General features: G+C 40.4%; 1 protein-coding gene across 1 annotated transcript in view; it reads right to left on the bottom strand.

Moving 5' to 3' along the window:
- DOCK5 (dedicator of cytokinesis 5) overlaps positions 1-20,984 on the bottom strand; it is a gene marked incomplete in the record, with an annotated part of 3,482,443 nt that overhangs the window by 1,806,120 nt on the left and 1,655,339 nt on the right. Inside the window, 1 exon segment of the mRNA XM_044083155.1 lies at positions 4,009-4,107. Coding sequence (XP_043939090.1) covers positions 4,009-4,107 — 99 coding nt within the window.

Here is a 20,984-nt window from a genome sequence, read left to right on the forward strand (position 1 = left end):
ACTTGAACAATGCTATAACAAAATTGCTAAATTTTAGCACATACCCCTTTGAGAACCCACCAATGTACAGCACTGAGAAGCCTAAACGGCTTGTCAAATCAACATATACACAACTTCATACCACCTATAAAATTATTCAACTTCCATCTGTTCATCCAACACTAAAAAACATTCTACACAACTATGCTCCCAGCAGGTCACTGTGATCCAGTGAACAAAAACTCCTGTCTACAAACCTATCAAATCTGCTGGGTACTGTCTGTACTCGTACAAGATTAAGACCTGGAACTCCTTACCTGTATCCATCTGGTCTATCCCCTCCCCTCCCATCTTTCAAAACCACTCTGAAAGACTTGCTAACTAAACTCTGTCTCTGTTCTTGCTCAAAACCAGGATAAACTATATGCCTAAGTGTGAACAAGTACCTTTTCGTTCCTTATACCTCCTCACTCTCCCTTCCTCACTTACTTCCTTACTGCTATCCAATTCACTTCCCTGACTTTCTCTCCAAATATACCATAAGCCTGTTTTTCCCTCCACTTCACACTGCAATTCCTATTTCTATCAGACTAAGATACCTTTAATTTCTCTACAAACTGTCTAATATTTCTCTAAATACTATATGATTGTCATGTATCTTATATTGATTCTTAACCAACATTTTTATATTATGTCTAATCTGTTGTAACTATTTAAACTGCAATTTTTTTTCTTTTATTTTTGAAGATTGTAAAATTATTGTTTTTAAAATGTTTTATAATAATTTGGAGCTTTTCTCCCTGGACTTCCTCTGAAAATATGCTTTTACCCAGTCGGAATTTCCTGGTAATCAAATGTCAATAATAAACAAAAAAAAAAAAAACAGACTCTCAACTGACAGTCCTGAAAATATGAAAAATAAAGTGAAACTGGCAAAGTAATAAAACAAATCAAAAATCTCATAGTAATGCCATTAAAGCACCATGGACTGCACCTACCAAACTTCACAAGGAAGACTGTACCACTCACAGCCTTGCTACTTATACATGATCACTGTACTACAATACTGTAAAGTAACAACTTCAGACTTATTTGGTGGTGACAGGGACACAATGTGGATTTGTTTCTCAGCATCAAACACAGGTACTCTTCATAGATGTGCATCAGAATTCAAGCTACAAGCTGTATGAGTAGCTACAAAATCTAGCAGCCTCCTCAGGAGCTGGGCATGATGTTTATGGTGTGTGCTGGAAGAAGCTTGAGAACTTCTGAAAAAGAATGCCAGGTTGTGACTGGAGAAGAGGAGAACCCACACAAAAGGCATAGCATGGAAATTTCTCAATGTTACATCATATTAATCCTATTTTTTACTGGTAATGCCTCTCCTCAATGCATCTCAGGATCATCCAAGATGCCTTTCTACGATGACTATCCACTTTTAAAGTGACATGGTACAGTACACCTACTTTTTAAGCCATCTTCTTCTAGCCCACATTTATGTGTAGTCTCTGGGGTTTTATTACTCAGCTGTGTTACCTTCCACTTCTCTGCAATGTAAGCAAATAACCCTCTTGACATTATGACTTCTTTTCACCCTTGCCATCACATTTTTAAAACAATTGCCCTATGGTCTTTAAAGTTTCTGCAAACAAAACTTCCCATCCAGCATTATACATCATCATTGACAGAGACAATGAAAACAAATGAACCCTTTGGTACATCACTTGCGAGTTTTCACTTTCACTGCAGTTGTTTTTACATACCACCAAACACTGCCCTGGTATCCGCTACAAATGTAGCCAATGGGTGGAATCTCAAGGAAAGAAAAAACATAACTACATATTGTGCCAGCTGTTCTGTTCATGACCACAGAAACAATACATGAAAATATTCTAGAACCAGGGGCACCAAAGTTAAGTTTGTCAAAGGCACTGTAAGGCTGCATATACTTGCCAAAGGCAATTCCTGGTTGTTAACACGTACTAAGATTTTATCTGCCACTGCATCAATATACTTGCTAAAAATCTAGTTCACCCACAGATAGTCTAATGTTTATTACTTTGGCAATACAATAAGATACCTACTGGATTTTTACGATGCAATCACTAAACTCACAATGTATTTTATTTTATCAATGAGCAACAACCATGCTGAACTGGGAGTCCATATGTGAGGAATATGCTTCACTTCAAAATCTTCAGTACTATGGCTGACATAGGCACTGCTCATTACTACCTTCCAACTTTTTCACAATTAAAAAAATGACTTTATAATGTTAAACCTGTGATTGCTATATACATATGTTTTGAGTAAATAACCTCTGGCTACCTTTTTACTCATTATTTTCATGTTAAAACACAACTTAAAATGTCAAGCATTAGACTTGCTAATCTCTTTAATAACATTAAGTTATGCAAAAACTCATCTCATCCATCCTTCTCTATGCCTCTCCCATCCTTACTAATCTCCGCCAGAGTGATCTGAACAAAATGGAATCTTGTTATAACAAAATAGCCAAGTTTGCTACTGAAACCTCATACAAATCCCACCACTGTCTCACCCTTAACCAACTCAATTGGCTCAAGCTACCCTCAACTACGTCTGTTTAATCAACTCACAATAGCGCATAATCTCTTCTATCATCCAGAAAAAACCCTGCACTTCAAAATATAATTAACCCCCACATCCCTACCAGAGCCTTACGATCTAGTTCTCAGAACCTAAAAAGCGTTATCAGACACAAAAATAATGCTGGCTAATTTCTCTGCCTGCACTATTGCCAAAATCTGGAACTCACTACCTAGCCAAATAACCTCCACTACCTCCACTATTCAATTTAAGAAACACCCGAGAACCCACTTCTCAAACAATTGGCTTTGTTCATGCTACTCCCCAGGTTAATTTGCACTAATACCATGTTAAAGGATTCTACTAAAGGTCCCCTAATTCCTTAATAATCACTGGTTATTTCTGTAACAAAATATTGAGAGTACTCATAATTTAGAAAGACCAAAAAAAAAAAAAAAAATGTTCTTGTGTTTATATTTTATACTCTATATAAACCCTACTACTAGAATGCTGTATGCTGACTTTACTAAAGGAATTGTTAGTCTATATATAACTTATGTTTCTATGGAACCTATATCTCTGTATGATATTCTTGTGTAATTTCTTTATGACATGCTATTGGAGCTTTTCTCCCCGAGCTTCCACTGAAAATGGGTATGTGTCCAGTCGGACTTTCCCAGTAAACAAATGTAAAATAAAATAAAGTAAGTAAGGGTATGCACACAGCTCCCTAATGTCACAACCATAAATAACTCTTTACTCAATACTTAAAGAAAGCAAATACCATGCTTTTTGCCAGGGATGGGTCTGTACTCATCTTGTACCCCATTATTTGGATGTTTTGCCATTCCCCACTCAAAAATGATATACACATACCGCGAGGTCATATGACCTTAGCATAAACACAATTCTTGTTTTTGCTGAAAAAACAAGCCTTTCTTCCCTCCCTGAAATACTAAGATCTTGGGAGTTAGTACACTAGCAGGGTAGTGAGGCAGGGAGTGCATGGTCCACTGAAAAGTAAAACGACTGTATTTCTATTTACAAATGCTGTAGTTTTGATTTCACAAAAGTGCTCATACAACAAAGAAACAGAATGAATGTCACTGCTGTTTGATGTTTTGCTTTAGACTAATCCTAATGTGAATTCAAGAGTATTCATTGCTTTAGAATCTTTGATCTGAGATTATCTGACTGCTAGATGAATCTGTCATGGACCCAACAATTTACGAGTAGCTGCTAACTTGACATTTTAAAAAGGTAAGCAAACAGAAAATTCATCATGGACATTTCCACCAACTACAAAGGAGGTAATAAACAGCTTTGCAAAAAAGTTATTTGAAATTGATTTCTCTTCACTAAAGCAAACAAAATGTTACATTTTTAAACATGCACAGTTTAACAGCTACAATGGTTAAACTGTCAACAGTCACTAAAGTTACGTCCTACCATTTAACTCACCTTCACTGTTTCATACCAGTAAGGTTGCTTCACTTGATAATAAATGACCGATTTGTACTCTGAAACACCATCGTAACCTGCACCTGGGTGAATAGCTTTCTTTGGAATGGGTACATGGTAAAGAAAAAAGCATAAAAATAGAAAGATAGTATATTAACAGATAGTATACATGGAATTTCAATTAGAGCTCCCCCATTCTAACCTCTAATTTTTTGAGTATCAAAAACTGTTGTATTAGCTCTATAGCACTATTGCAAGAAAAACAAGACATGCAAAATGTTCAGACAACAACCATGCAAATGTTCACATACTTTTTTAATGCGTAGGTATTGCTACTTCCTAGCTAGCAAAAAGGGGGTACAAACAGGCTTTTCTAGACAAACTTCTCAGAAGCAATACTGCACACGTATCAGAAACTGAAATAAATGGCAAAAAATATACCAGTAATGCTTACAATGACATAACACAGTTTTACAAACCCAGAAATCTAATGCACCACTGCATTCTCTTAAATCAGCACATTAAGTACAAGCATGTCTAGTTTATTTACTTTAAATGGAGAGTGTCAAAGATACAGCTTTCAGAACACTAAAAGTTTTTTTTTTTTGCACTAATGCATAGTTTAAGCTGTATACATTTGTCCCACCATACTTTGCCTGCATTTTTCTGTTCAATTTTTGAGTAAATGCACTACTACTGCTTCTGGAGCGTCCTGCTCTCAGTTTTTGTCAGGTTGTACCACCCACATTATGATGTCATCATACACACCCCTTCCCTGCCCTCAATCATTTAAATATGACCCTGCTGCAGTTTCCCATCGTTTTACTCCCGGTGGAAAATAGTGACAATGCCGCTTTGGTTCCTATCAACTTAGCCTGCAAAAATTATTTTCTAAATTTAAGTACTTTAAAATTATGTTATATTGCTCACTTGCTGCAATAGAAACAGAAGCATCACCAATGGGTGGGAGTGCTTAACAGTCATATCTGAAGTATTACATGTGGTGATTTAAATGTAGCAAGCCGTTTAGTGCTTATTGTATTATTAATAAACGGCATGCTACAATTTAACTGGAAACAAAATTTTCCATCAACTTTACATTCTTTTGAACGATGTGGCACAGTAGCTTGTTTTGCAGCCAGCGGAGTATTCTACAGTCAGTTGCCCAAAAGATGAGAAATGGCTGAACAGGATGCTCTCAGTAAGTGCTAGGTGCACACAGTGTCAGAATAGGGAATGTACTGCGGGGTTTCAGTATACTGTCATTTTACAGATTTTTTTTTTTTTTTGGCTGGTTGAGTACAAAGGGAAGGTGGTAATTGTTCATTAAATCTGAAGTGATGGGACTTGGGAGTGCAGTACCAGCATATCGGCATTCTGCCGATCTCTCTCTCTCCCACTCTGTGGTCCCTCGAATACTTTTTAACTTTGGCTTTTAATGAGAGCTCATTATTAAGAGGCAACGCAAGGCAGATTAATCCTCCTTAGTCTTAGCTTGTGAACTATTGGGTTCTGTTGGATAAGTTCCTTTAAACAGTGGTGACAGTTTGCAGCTTGTGGTTCTGATTTCAGCACCTTGAACAGATGTCGTTAATGATGGTTCTAACTATCGTTTCCTTTTAAGATATTCATTTTTTACTGTATACAGAGACTCTTCTGATAGCATTTTGATTTTTTTTTAATAATTTTTCAAGCATTCAATGCAAGTTGGCTTTCCATAGTAGCTTCTTGCCAGAACATTTGTTTTTCAGTTGTGCTATAATGTTGCTTTTGTTAAAGAAAAAAATGCTTAGTCTAAGGATATAATGGCTGAGTTTTATGCTTGTTGATGTAAAGGTCTTGATTAAGGGCCTTATTACTTACTTTTATTTGAGGCTTGGTCCTTGCTGTTCTTTATGTAAGTTCTTATTGAAATGAGACAAAGTTGCTTATTACTAACTTGAGACACTGAGAATGAGACGGTGGTTCTGCAGTTAGGGACCTATGTAAACCTTCACTGCTGTAGGAGGCATTAACAGATCTACATCATTAAAGAAGCCACCTGACTGCTGCTTTAATGGTACAGATGCTAGTGCTATTCTGTTGTCATCAACTTTCTTTCCTATTAACATTTATAAATCTTTATCAGGAAAAGAAGCTTGCAACCTCTTTCCTGCAATCTAAGACTCATATTATTGACTACTATTTCTATTGTTTATAAAGTTTGCTTCCATTTTCTATCAAAGTTTTTAACAGATCATATTATCAAGCTGTCATATGATTTTAACTTGAGTTATTTTACAGAATATCTTCTTCCCTGAAGGTTCAGTTGTATTATATAATGACTGCACATTACTATTCAAAAACGAACACAGTGATTGGACACAGTCCATTAGAAATAGAGAGAAAGAAGTCTGGCCAATGGAGTACCATTCAAAAGCCAGACTTTCCATTGGCATACGCTGGGGGACAGCAAAATATGAGAAAAATCAGGTATGTTTTGCAAAACTAAAGAAACAAAAACAAACCTGGTTTCTTTGTATTTCTCTGCTGTCGCTCATAAAATCTTGACTTTTTAAACATTAAAAAAAAGAGCAACAGTGACTCTTTTTTTCTCTGTTTCTCCTACACTGCAGTGAAGTACTATACAATCATAGGAATGCAAGTCCCATACATATGCATAGCACATCGGCTAAGTATCTTACAACTATTGAACTTATCAAAGGTTACTGGCAGGTGCCCTTGACTCCTAGTGCTAGAGAGGTCAGCCTTTGTAACTCCTCTTGGCTTGTATGAATTCACAAACATGCCATTTGGGATGAAAAATGCCCCACCGACTTTCCAGAGGCTGATAGATCATATCCTAGCAGGAGGGTTGGCCCTTGCTTACCTAGATGATATTGCCATCTGCAGCCATTCCTGGTAAGAGCACCTTCAGCATGTCAGGGAGGTTCTGAGCACACTACAGAGGGCAGGGTTGACCATTAAGCCCAGCAAATGTCAGGAGGGTATGGCAGAGGTCTCCTACCTGGGACATAGAGTGGGGAGTGGTAAGATCAAGCTAGAACCTGCCAAAGTAGAAGCCGTTCAGATATGGCCTGCACCTATTACCAAAAAGCAGGTGAGGCCATTCTTAGGGACAGCAGGGTACTACAGAAAGTTCTTCCCCAGGTATAGTACCATAGCTGCTCCCATCACAGACCTGACAAGGAAGAACAGAGCCAGCCAGCAAAGTGCCAAGTTGCTAAGATGGAGCCTAGGGTTGCAAACATATATGTCAGTGCAGCACCGCAGTGGGATTAGCAATGCCAACACAGATGGGCTCTCAAGACAGGGAATGGGGTAAGGTATACTCAGCTAGACCTAACCATCTCAAGCAACGTTTCTCAAGGGTCACTTGAAAAACTCGCTTGAGTTCTCTGGGGGGAGGGGGGGGGGAGATAGGTGAAGGATGCCGACCTAGCCAGATTTGTAGATAATTCTGTCATTTGTAAACATTACTGTAAGCCACACTCTTAAATGTGAAAAGAATGCATTGGATACTGAACTGCAAAAATGTAAAAGTGCACTCTGCTGTAAGAAAGCTAAGTCAAGCATTTTATGATGGTCTTGGATGTCAAAATTTGGAGTTGATACATCTGGATAAAGGAATTCTGGCTACTGTTTTAAGACCAGAGTTAATGGCTAGAATTTGCATGTATAAATGTCCTTTATTGCTCTGGTTTCTGACCAGGTGTAAAGAATGTAAATGTAGTTCCTGTTAGCCTGGGAACACCAGAGAAGTGTGAAGAATAATGTCATGTGAAGCAGCTCTGTGTTACCAATTTAGAGAGAGAGAATGAGAAAGCTCACAGCATTTTGTCTTGAGAACATCCACTTCACCTCTCTGTCTGTTTCTAGATGCAAGTAAGATTTTAGAATTGTGTTTTCTCTTAGATGTAGCTAGGAAATAGGACAATTACACTAGTTTGTTTTTCTGTGATGTCAGAACTTTTCTACAGTATTATTTTAAGTATTTATCTGTGATCTCTGAACTCTTGACTAGCACTGTGTTTGTAAGAAAAATTGTCTTGTGTTTTTATTATTTATTATTAAATATTTTTAAACCTTCCAATCAATAATAATTGGACACCCTTTTAGAAGGGCCTTTGAGTAGCTGATATTAGTGGGTGGTGGCAGCTGGTACTACCATACAGTCTGGGTAAAAGGGGCACAGTTGGAGAACCTGTGCCAGCCTTCCCCAGGAGTGTGTGTGGTTGCATATAACTCTTATCTCAAAGTGTGTGTGTTTGTCATTTACTTGGGCAGGGACACTAAGCACTGGTTGGACAGAGAGGGTGGTGGAGGTTTTAGCTTGCCCACTAGGCTGAGATCTGTGCCCTATAACTGTGCCAGTGGGGAATCTTATTGGGGACCTGGTGGAAAAGGGAGGGACCAGCCCCAGACTGACTGATCTCTGTGTGCTCTTAAAGGAAAGTGTACTTTACTGTGTGTATATTTATTATCCTTTCCCTATATGGACGCCCCTCACTGGTGTTAGTAGTGAGTACTGAGGCTCCTTGATTGCTGGGCCAGTGCATGGGCGTCACAGCTTGGTAAGCAAAGATTCAGGGCAATGAATTATACAAGTAGAGGAAGAAAAAGACAAAAAGGGGAGATGTATGAAAAGGACCTTTATAGGGGATGGCATTAAATTGTTTGTTGTCTGGGGTAGTCCAGACACCACTACATTTCTAGCACTACATGCATCATCTGTAAGAAAGCAAAGTACTCTAAATATCTTTGAGGTGCATATGCAGAAACAGATAGAGTTTCCTATCTGCCAGTTCTGCTCATACTGAGCATTCCTGGTACAAACGAGATATGCCATGGAAGGCCAGGCTGGTTTTGCAAGTAATGCTGCCACAGGGGAGGAAGCATTGCTCTTAGACCATTCCTTATGTATAGACGTTGGTGTCCGCCACCATAGCAAAGCCCATGGTTCCTTGAGCAGCAATGGCATCTCTGATGCTGCCTTCCACAGAAAGGTTGGGATTCACTACATTTTGGCATAGTTGGAGTTTTTCAGTAAATTAATTTTAATAAATAATAGAGAAGCTGGCAACACCAGTCAGACAGGGCATTTTGATGTGGCGCATATATAACCACAGTATTTACAGAGTCTGGGGCTCTGCCATAGAAGTAAAGACCACCTGAATCAATGTGAATGACTAAAAAAATATTTTTGACAAGTACAAGTGTATACCATGTTTTCCCTGTCTGTGAGTCCACCAGTGAAGTTGGTGCCCATTATGTGATAAAGACTGGTAAAATGATAGGGTACACAGAGCAGGCATTACCAAAAGAAACTAAGAAGTTATCTTTCCGTACAAACATTTATTCAAGCCACGCAGGGTACTCTCTATTTCTTCCCTATCATTACTGTAGGAATACACAGTGGATTGTTCTGCCTTACTTGAAGTGCACAGTCAGCATTAAAAAAAAAAACATGCATCCACAGACCCCAGGAATATAACCTCTATAGTCTTGAGGAAAGTGGTGGGGCTATATAATATAACTGTTGCATTGTTGCAAAGTTATGACTACAGTACTACCATAAAGAAAACATACACGCAGTTTTATAGTGCAAGGTACTGTCACCAGGAATAACGCAAATGCTATCATTCCTAAACAGTGATGGGTGTGTGTAGCAGCCTAATCAATGAAATGCCACATGCAGAAGCAGTGTCACCTGTGAAAGAGGTATTGCACTGAAATGGGATAACAAGTATGAGAGGTTGGTTTTAAAAATGCTGGCTGTGCATGAATTGGACCATAGTAGCAGCTTTGGAATTGAACCAATCTGCATGGCCATTTATTCATTATTTAGCGTCAAAGTATATTGTTTTGTATTGTTTTACTGTACATACAGTTTCAATAACTATGCAGCCATACTCTAGTTATACTTTCACTGCATAGGAAACTGTATAGCTTTATTGTTTAGTTAAAATATGTTAGTCCCAGGTAAACTTAAGTTTGAGTAAAACATTAAAAGTATTTTCCATTGTCATTGTATCTGCCCCATCATTACCATCAGCACGTATACTTTGTGCACTGGGTGTGTTGTACCAGTTTTCTTTGACTGTGACCATGATTTTATATCACAGATTTACATGTTCCACCATTCTGCTTCATGACTGCTCGGTCTGTGCTGCATTCTACCTGAAGCGCTTAGGATCATCTAAAGAAATACAGCAGAATCTCTCTATATAGTCATAGATGCTAACATAGAAATGGACCAGTACTTGATTATATATTACCGCTAGTTGATTTAAATAGGGTCTGGCCCCATATCTCTGATACACAGAGACAGTCAGTAACACCCAAACTAACATTCTTCACATAATCTCTAAAAACTTCCCAAATAACATACCTCTCCTAATAAATGTCCATGATTCACAGGGACACGATTGGGTTAGGTCGCATGACTAGGCTTATTAAGGCCCTGGTGGCTGTTAGCCTATTATATACCTGTGAACCATTGTTAACATGAGGCTGAAATCCCATAATATCCCAGTTGTAAGTCCAGTGCCAACTCTCCATTTTCATTCTCTTTGGATTTAAGTTATTCTTTTTAGGCCTGATAGGACTACCAGCTTATTAGGACATTATTTGAGACATTCTCAGCTCCCAATATGCTTGCATGGTACAGTTAGCTACTTGACCAAAGTCCATGTAGCATTTGCCAACTATCTAGTGTAGTCATCTGACCAAAGAATGTCATTTTATCCACACTGTCCTACATGAGGAATTCCTTTGCATCTCTGAAAAAATCTCTCATTCATAAATGGCAATCAGTACATGAAAACAAACACAACCATAAAACAGAAACAATAACGGCAGTGGTTACTTTTAGCAACAAAGGGCAAAGGCAGCATAATAGTAGAATCTCATAACTTGGTTTCCTTCCCCACAAATGGTGCAACCCTGGAGGATATTCATATTAGCTAGAGGGATTTGCAGGGTGTAGCCACCCACAACATGTAAGACCACCTTTACGGAATCATTTGAGTAACGGGAGTTATTCATAAAGGCAAAGTATATCAAAGAGTTAACACTTGAGCATACAAACAGGAGCGGCCTTAGGTCAACTGGTGCCCTAGGCAAAAGGGTTCCACGGTGGCCACTACCACACCATCTGGTGCCCCCATCCTGGTCTACCTACACAAAATAAATACTGGAAAAGCACCCCTGCTACAGCGGCGCCCTACACGGCCGCCTAGTTGGCCTATGCCTAAGGCTGGCTATGACTACAAATAATTAGTACTAAAGAACATTAATAGAGGTAAAAGACTACCCTTCCCCCACACTATTTAAAGATTCCCCTTCCAAAGCTGCATAGTTTCTGGGACAAGCACTTATTGCTATAAACTCTAATTCACTTGGTACAAAGTTGTGTGAGTTCAGAGTGGGCTTATTCAAGTAATAGGACTGTGGGTGGAACAGTCCCGACATGGGGTGCAGCAGAACTGGCAAGGTGCATTACTGTTCCCTCTTTGTTTTTATTTGTTAGGTTATTATTTCACATTTATTTTTTTACATTACTTTTCAACAGCTTGCAGGTACCCTTCATTTATGTTTGGCATGTTGTTTTTCAATGACATAAATCAGGATTATAAAACAGCCTTCTACAAGTCTATTGCAAACCCTGATTCCTTTGGGCATGGTGTTTGTTAGACATGAGGAATGCATTTCAACCAATGTAATGTGGTAAAAGTTGCATAAACAAGCAGAAAAGAAAAAAAAACTGTGCCTATGTATATTAAAACAGCTTTAGGAGAGTTCAGAGTTTACAGTGTTCTTGAATAAGCTCACTAAAATTCTTTCTGGGTTGTACCCGTGCTGTATGGTTTTACAGATGACCTTCCTGAAGCACTGTTTGCACGTTTGGACCACAGATAATTCTTTAGCAATGTGGAACAGTAGTCTGTCTCTTCCACGTCTACTCTTGAAAGCTGACTTAGCTATTGAGTGCTTCTAATGTAACAGTGCACCTTTTTTTCTGTCACATTCTGATTAATCCTCCTTCACCAACAGTAATGCATCCTGTACTGCTCATCTAGGGACATAATTGTGGTGTCCCTTTCTCATATAACAAACAGCAGTAGGACCCACCACAGCAATAAACTGAATGGGGACATTATGTAAAAGCACATCAATGAGCAGTAAAATCCATTACATCTTTCTCCATTAGATGTACAACCAAACGACTGTGCTGCAGAAAATATTTAAAAAAAAAAAAAATTTGTGTCTGCCTCTAAAGTGACTCAGAATTAGTCCAAAATGACAAAAAATACACCGAACCCACAGACATTGCCAACATCCTAGCTGACCGGTTCAGCGCAAACTCCCCCCCCCCCTCCCCACCAAAAGAGCAAATATCTATCCCAGCAGAGTGCTGACCCCCTGACATCTCAGATGCTCAGGTAAGAGCCGCCCTCTCCAAAGCAAAAAACACAGCATCAATGAGACCAGATGGTGTCCCGGGCTGCATCCTACATGAACTCCAAGTAGAGCTAAACCCAAACATAAAACTACTGTTCAATCTCGGCCTTACTACAGGATATGTACCCAAAGAGTGGCGTACAGCAACAGTGGTCCCTCTCCACAAAGGTGGTGCCTCAATGGATACTGGAAACTATCGCCCCATAAGCCTGACTAGCTTGGTCTGCAAAGCTATGGAAAGGATCATCATGGACCTCATAAATAAAGATACTGGGGACCTACAGACACTGGATCCTACCCAGTTCGGCTTTGTTAAGGGCAGATCCTGCCTCTTAAACCTGGTTGATTTCTTTGAAACAGTCACCAAGGCCACTGACGAGGGGAAGGTGGTCCACACAGCCTACCTTGACCTCGCAAAAGCCTTCGATACAATACCCCACTCTGGCATTATAGATAAACCCCTATGTCACTAGATGGGTTGCACACTGGCTCAAGGACAGAACCCACATGGTTACAATTGCTGGAGCCATGTCAGACTCCAAATCAGTTACAAGTGGCATCCCACAAGGCTCAGTCCTGGGACCTCTCTTGTTCGGTATATATTTCTCGGAGGTACAGGCCAACATGGAAGGACTGTGGCTGACCAAGTTCGCAGATGACTGCAAACTAGGCGCCATAATCAACTCTCCAGCCGACACAAGCATCCTACAAAAGGACCTCATAGAAACAGACAACTGGTGCCAGAGCCATGGCCTCAAGCTAAAAGCCAAAAAGTGTATAGTCATCCCCTTTAGCAAAAACAAAGTGCCCACAAATTACCACATAGGTGGTAATCCATTAAGTATAGAAGAAGTAATTAGGGACCTGGGGACCCAAGTTGATAGCAATCTCTCATTTGAAAACCACATGGCCAAAGTGGTTAGAAAAACATTTTATATAGCCCACCTAATCATGAAGGGGTTCACATCTCGATCAGGGGAGGTCATCGTGCCTCTTTACTCATCCCTCATCTGGCCCATAATTGAGTACAATGCCCCTTTTGGGATGTACCTTACCAGACACCTGCAGCAACTGGAAAGACCCCAAAAGTACCTCACCAAGAGGATCAAAGGGCTCAAACAGATGCCATATGCTGCCCGGTTAAAGAAACTCTAGCTCTACTCAGTGGCATACCGCCTGCTCAGAGGCGATCTGTGCCTGACGTATAAAGCTATGTCCAACCCGGAATTAATGGACATGCTGCACCTCAGAAAATCCAAATCTCATCAAGCTATGCGCTCAAGAGATTTGAACCTCAGCATTGAAATAAATATGACATGCTGGAGGGACAGATTCATAACCCAGAGGCTCCCTTCACTCTGGAATAAAATCCCAGTCCAGGTTAGGCAGAGTCCCTCACTGACTCTCTTCAAGAGGAATCTTGATAAGTGGATTGGGAGATCGTAGGTTTACCCCAGGTATCACTTCTGTGTCACTGTTAGACAGAGGCACAGTATACTAACCTCGAAAAAGGGCATAGCAAAATTCATTTAAAATGGGTGGCGAAAGCCAAACACACTCTGGCTAGCCTTATAAATGCCCTAGGGCAGATAGCCTAGTATGAACCTATGAAAGATGCAAAAAAAAAAGTAGCTACATTACAAAGTGTAGTGATTTTATTATGAGCATGGGGCTATAAATAAAAGCACATTGAGGAAACTTAGCATTTCCTGAAGTGTTAAATTACCCTTCCCCCAACGTACTGGAACTTGAGCCATCACACTAAAAGCTGTCTGAATGTAAACAATAGGATTACCTGACCTACCAGCTTAATCAAAACAATGAGAGCTACAGGGAATCTTGACACTCTCCCTTTATGCAAAGTCCATTATAACTGGCAGATAACTACATCCAGCAGATTAAACAGGGGCAGGGAGGGGGTTTCAAATGTAATCCCTTCAGCAGATAGCTTATTCCCATTGTGGTCACACCACTGCATTCTCTCTCTCTGACTGATGAGCCAAAAAAAGAAGATCCAGCATAAGGTGCATCAGTGAAGGGAACTTTGAAACTGTCCGCAAAATCAGACAGATGAAGCCAGGCCTGACAACTCATGGTGACTTCCTGTACCATTTTCCCTCACTGCCCCAGCAGCTGGATTATGCAACAGTCGGCAGTGGGTGGCCTTTTCAAAGGGACTAAGGCTTGTTTTGCCAGACCTCTCTGAGACAGAGTCATGTGAGAGTTATAGTGCAAAGCCCACAGAGCAAATAAAGCTGAAGCATACAATTGGCTTCCCCATCCTGTCCATTACCCTAAACTCCCTGTTAGATGGATGGACAGTGACTGCCATTCATCAGCTTTCCTGATGGTCATTGCCACAGTGATGGAATTCACCAACAAATTCTTGGACTAAAAGGGCCTATCCTTGGAGGGGGGGGGGGGTGTGCTGCTCAGAATCTTGTCAGATTTTCTTGGTATGCTTTCTAAAGTACAAATATAGTACTGTTATGTCCCACTTACCATTAAATGTAATTCAAGTAGATCAATGCTGCAGGAATCATCCTGCCATGCAGAAGCCCATGATCATCCCTAGCCAATGGATGCCCAAAGGCATACGTTCAGACATCAGGGTACAAGAAGGGTGTCTTTTGCTGCCATCTTCAGGTCTTTCTAAGCAGTGAATGAGCCTGATGCTTGAGGATAACACAACCTCCTCAGCTGTCTGAATTTAAGTGAGGAGGAGTGAAAAAAAGTAGACAGACAGGGTATGATGGAGATAAGATATATACAGCAAAAAAAAAAAACTCCTCTAAATCCCTGCACCATGCAAGGGGAAGATAAGTGATCAGCAGACAGAGGGGTTGGAGGGTGGGATTATGTACTCAAGTTTGTACTAAAATATTCATCTACTTGCACATCTACAATTATGGTAAGTGGGACACAACTGCACTATGTGCTTCATAGTTAGTGTTGCAGTACTGATGCTTTGGGGGACTCCTAAAGCTAAAAGTTGGGTGGTGGGAAATCTGTAGGACCCTAGGAGATACGATTCTGCAGGACTGTAGTAACAAAAACCTCCAGCACTAGGAACACTGTCCAGGTTGTACTGTTTTGCAAAGGTGTGCATGGAGTTCCATGCGGCTGCATTTAAGATGGCCTGGGCAGGTACGCATTTGAAGGAAGTTGTGGTAGTTGCCACATGGCTGTTGAAGCAGGCTTTAATATGAACAGGTAAATGTTTTCCATGGTGTGAATAACAGAGTTAGCTATCCATGTTAAAATGGTTTGTTTGGAGACAGGCTTGCCATGCTTACCCTCTGTGAAAACTACTAGTAACTGCTCTGTTCGATTCGGGGTTTTAGTCATGTCTAGATAGTACTTGATCTGCCAGTGCACATCCAGGTAATGGAGAACTTGCTCTGCCCTGTTTTCTGGATTTAGAATGATGACTTTTAAATGGATGGCCTGATTTAAAGTAAGTTCTGATACCACCTTAGGCATAAAAATGTGTCTGCTCTGAGGGTGACCCTATCCCTGTGGAAGTCTGTGAAAGGTTCTTTACACATGAGGGCTTAAAGTTCAGAAACTCTCCTAGCTGATGTAACAGCTATAAGAAAAGTGGTCTCCCAGGTGAACATTTTAGAGAGGCAGTGGCAGAAGGTTCAAAGAGGGCAAGGTTTTTTTTTCCTAACACAATCTAGATCTCATGCCAGGAAAGGGCTACTTCTGGATGGGTCTAAAGTGAATCACCTCTTTTACAAAAAGTTTCTTGTGGGGGTGCAAGAAGACAGGTGGAGTATTGTGCAGGTAAGCTGATATGACAGATGAATAAACCTTAATGCTAGCACAGGAAAACCTAAGCCTGAAGAGGCTTGACAGTTACTGCAAAGACTGATTTTATGTCTGCCTTAGATGGGTTAGTGCTTTTTGCTTTTACAACAGATGGAGAATAACTTCCATTTTGCAAGGTATGATTTCCTGGCATTGGGCTTTTTTTTTTTTTTTTTTTTTTTTTAAACAAAGGTATTGGGCTTTCTTGCTTCCCTTAGCATGGAAAGCATGTTCTTGGAATGGAATGCATTCCTTGGTTTCAAAATCCAATCCTCAAGGCCATTAACTTGTAGGTGGGGTGGAACACAGATCCCATAACTTGGTTGAGGAGATCTACTTCCTGTTGTGCTGGCTGTGTTGAGAGGCGAACAAATCCCTCACTGTATGATTAGATTCACGAGGACCTCTCTCTCTTCAGCTTCCATTTGCTGGGATCTAGAAAGTCCCTGGCTTAGAAAATTTGCCAGTGTATTGCTCTGACCCAGAATATAAGAGACTCTGAGGGTCAAGCCCTATTTCTTGAGAAAGTTTATGTAGCACATCACTGTGGTGCTGTCTGCCCAGATTTGCAGGGTCTGTCCCTATGCTTAAGTTCTGTTGAAAGGCTTTTATGGCCAGGTAGACTGCAAGTAGCTCCTGCTGATTTACATGCAACTTTATCTGCTGTGGTGACCAAATACCCTACACTTTCAGCGAACCTAAATGCACCCCTATCCCAAAGCTGTTTGTGGTGATGGTCTTGTCTGCTTTAGGTAAAGTGAAATTTGCCCCTGAGTTAGTCTGTACTGTCTTCTTTCACCATAGGAGTTCCTTTTTCAGGAGTGGAAAGAGAGGCAGTAGGGTTTCCAAGGGATGGGAATGCTGCTCTCAACATTTTAAAGGAACTACTGGAGTTTCTTTGTGAGTCACTTTGCAAGTGAGATCAGGAGAATACATGATGCCATGTAACCCTGTATCCTCATGAATTATCTTGCAGTGATGAGCTGTTTTGGAAACAGACTGGTCAGACATCAAGAAATCAATCTTGTTTTGGTGGAAGAAGGCTTTCTGTTGAACCAAATGTACGAAGACTCACAGAAACAGGATCCTTGCTTGAGGAAGAGTTTAAGATATTTGAAAATTGAAGGTGAGATCTACATTCTGAAAGCAGTCTACCATAACCTGTAAGGCATCTATGGTCTCTGATGTGGATCTTTTTTTAATAACACAGTCATTTAAGTAGAAGTAAATATGAACCCTAGAGTTTTGCTAAGTGCTATCAGAGGGCCTAGACATTTTCTGAAAATTCTTGGAGCAATTGACAGCTCAAAAGGTAAAGCAAGGAACTGGGAGCAGGAACCTGTTGCTACAAATCGTAGGCACTTTCTGTGATTGCCTGCTATGGGGGCATGGAGATGAGCATCTTTTAGGTCCACAGTGGCCACAGAGGCATCTTGGAGTATCATGGGCAGTAGTTTCTGCACAGTAAGCATTTTGAGTTTTGGGATGTTGAGGAACTTGTTTTGCTTTGGGAGGCCCAGGATGGTCCTTCAGTTGCCCTATTTTCTTGGAACTAGAAATATTCTTGAGTAGAAACCTTTTACCTCTTATCCTGGAGGGACAGGCTGGAATGATACTTGGTAATGTACCTCCCTGAGAATAAGTGGCAAAAGGCTTTCTTGCTCTCTTGGTGGTTTTGGAATTTCCAACAAGAGTGGGATTTCTCTGAAGTGGACATAGTTTCCCTTCTCTATGAAGTTGAGGGCCCATTGGTCCCTGGTGACAGTTTTCCATTGGTTTAGGAAAAAAATCATCTCTTCCAGCCAAAGGCCTGGCGGTAAGAGTGGTAGGGGGTAAGGGAGGCTGGTGTAGAACACAGTCACAGATGTTCTCTGGGCTGGGTGGGCTCTAGCCTCCTGCTGTATGTGACTGTTCTGGTTGCCATCTACGAGATTGTCTTGGTCCTTTAATAATGGGAGACCACACTTGTCTTGCTTAATTGGAAATGGCCATTGCTTAGATGGGTAATGCCTACTGTACGTTGGGGTTGGAGACAGGTAAAATTCTCCCACAGTTTTAATTTGCTTTCCTTTTTAATCAGGTTTCTCAAGAAAGTACAGTTGTGTACACTTACCATAAATGTAGATGTTAGAGTGTATTCACTGTTGCAGTCATCACATTTGGGTTATCTGTTTGCAGTAGCCCTCATTAGGCCTGATTATCGAAGTCTTCGGTCCTTCGTCGGTTGCTGTCTCATCTTCCGTGACGTCAGGTCGTCAGGGGTATAAAGCATGCAGCCGACATTACGTCAGTTTTTCTTGCCCCAAATGTCAGGTGCACCCCCTAATGGGAAGCAATTAAATATATATATATATATATATATATATATATATATATATATATATATACAAGGTTATACCTCCAACCAAAAAAGCAAATACACCAAAAAGCTTTTAAGCATAGTAAAGGAGAGCACAGGTATAGCCAAAAGATGTCAGGGGGCTGGAGGGAGGGTAACCAGGACTGCAACAGTGAATACACTCAAACATCAACATTTATGGTAAGTGTACACAACTGTACTATGTTCTTCGTGTTTCACTGTTGGTCATCACATTTGGGTAGATTCCCAAAGCTAAGGATGGGAAGAGGATTTTAGATAGCATTAGGACCAGCTATAAGGCCCTGTAACACTGCAGTGGCAAAGCCAGCTCTGTATATAGAGAAAATTGGCAAATGGTAATGCTTGGCAAAAGTATGTACAGAACTCCAGGTAGCAGCTTCTAGGATGTCCCTGGTAGGGATACCTCTGAGAAAGGCTGTAGAGGTAGATGCAGCCCTGGTTGAATGGGGTATAATCCCTTGTGGGATAGGTTTTCCATGGTGCTTATAGCAGAAATGAATGCAATGGCCTATCCATTTAGAAATGGTTTGTTTTGAAATAGCCTTCCCCTCTGCCCCTGCAGCAATGCCACCAGCAGTTGTTCAGATTTCCTTTGAGGTTTAGTCCTGAGCAAGTAAAAATCTAAGTTGTCTGTGCAAATCTAAATAATGCAGTATCCGTTCCCCTTTATTCTGTGGATTAGAAAAGAAGGTTGGCAAATGAATGGACTGATTAAGAACCACACTGGTACCACCTTGGGCATGAAGGAGGGATTTGGACCTGAGGGACACCCTGTCCGCATGAAAGAAGATGAAAGGCTCCACTGCCAAGAGGGCTTGTAATTCAGATACCCTTCTTGCTGAAGTGATTGCTAAAAGGAAGGCTGTTTTCCAAGAAAGGAACTTTAAATGTGCAACAAAAAGGAATGCACTAATGTTGTGAGTCCAAAGCACCTCTTTATTTCCACTATAATACATAAAAAATTAAGCGCTTTTGTCAATGTAGTTTGACTTCATCAGAATTAATTAATACATCTCAAAAGGACATCTTATATACCATTGGACATCAATTAATTTAATAAATGCCTATCAATGATTTCATCAATCTAATTGAACAGAAGTAGTAAGAAATAAATTTGGAGGTTAGGGGAGGGGATTGGCAGAACGTACTATACAAAAAGGAGCTTATGTGGCAACTAAGGTTGGCCGCAAACCTTCCACCTGGCTTAAATGACCATTTGAGTATCCATTCTATTTTAAAAGAAAAAGCAGAAACCATTTAACGGTTTTGTTTTATTTTAGTATATTTTTGTACATAAAAGTTACTTGGCTATTGTAACATTTACCAGGGAAGGTTTATACATGATATTGGCTTGAGGTTTGAATTTTATAATGTTTGTGAAATATTTTTTTAGTTTAACGTTTTTTAAAAAAATACTTTTTATATACACTATTCCTTTAAGACTTCTTCTGTTCAATTAGATTGATGAAATCATTGATAGGCATTTATTAAATTGATGTCCAATGGTATATAAGAAGTCCTTTTGAGATGTATTAATTAATTCTGATGAAGTCAAACTACATTAACGAAAGCGCTTAATTTTTTATGCATTATAGTGGAAATAAAGAGGTGCTTTGGACTCGCAACATTAGTGCATTCCTTTTTGTTGTATATGTTTCTGAGCACTAATTTACCGCCATTCATCCTGGATTACTAACTTTAAATGTGCACTTGCAGCTGGCTCAAAAGGAGGGAGAGTGAGTTTTTCCAATACAAAGTTAAGGTCTCAGGCTGGAGTATGGGCTCTCCTGGGTGGTCTAAAGTTTTTGGCCCCTCTGAGGAACTGGATGAGAGAAGAGGGGTGGTTCTGTGTTATAATGAGCTGAAATGGCTGAGGCATGAATTCTGATGGAGGAAAAAGAAAGGCCCTTGTGAAGCATCTCAGTTAAGTATTGAAGAATCTGAGGTAAATTGGGCGCTGCTGTGCCCATCCCTTGAGTTTGGTTCCAGGCACAGAATCTTTTCCATTTTTCAGCATAAGATTTTTTAGTACTAGGCCTCCTTGCCTCCAAAATGACATCCAACACTTGTTTACTGAGGGATGGTAACAGAGAGATTAGGTAATTAGACATGCTGCCAGGTTCAGGGTTTGAAGCCGAGGGTGCAGAATCTGGTTCTCCTGCACTGACAACAGGGTAGGGGGCCTGAGGCAGGTGCCATGGAGCCAGCAGTGGCACACTGCACAAGAGGGGGTACCAGTGTTGGTGTGGCCAGTCTGGTGCAATCAATATCATCCTTGGTTGTTTGATCTTTAGTAGTACTTTGGAGAGGCAGAGGAGGA

The sequence above is a fragment of the Protopterus annectens genome, chromosome 9.part0, assembly GCF_019279795.1.
Source record: "Protopterus annectens isolate FY-2018-M chromosome 9.part0, PAN1.0, whole genome shotgun sequence".
In the NCBI taxonomy this organism is placed as follows: domain Eukaryota; kingdom Metazoa; phylum Chordata; order Ceratodontiformes; family Protopteridae; genus Protopterus; species Protopterus annectens.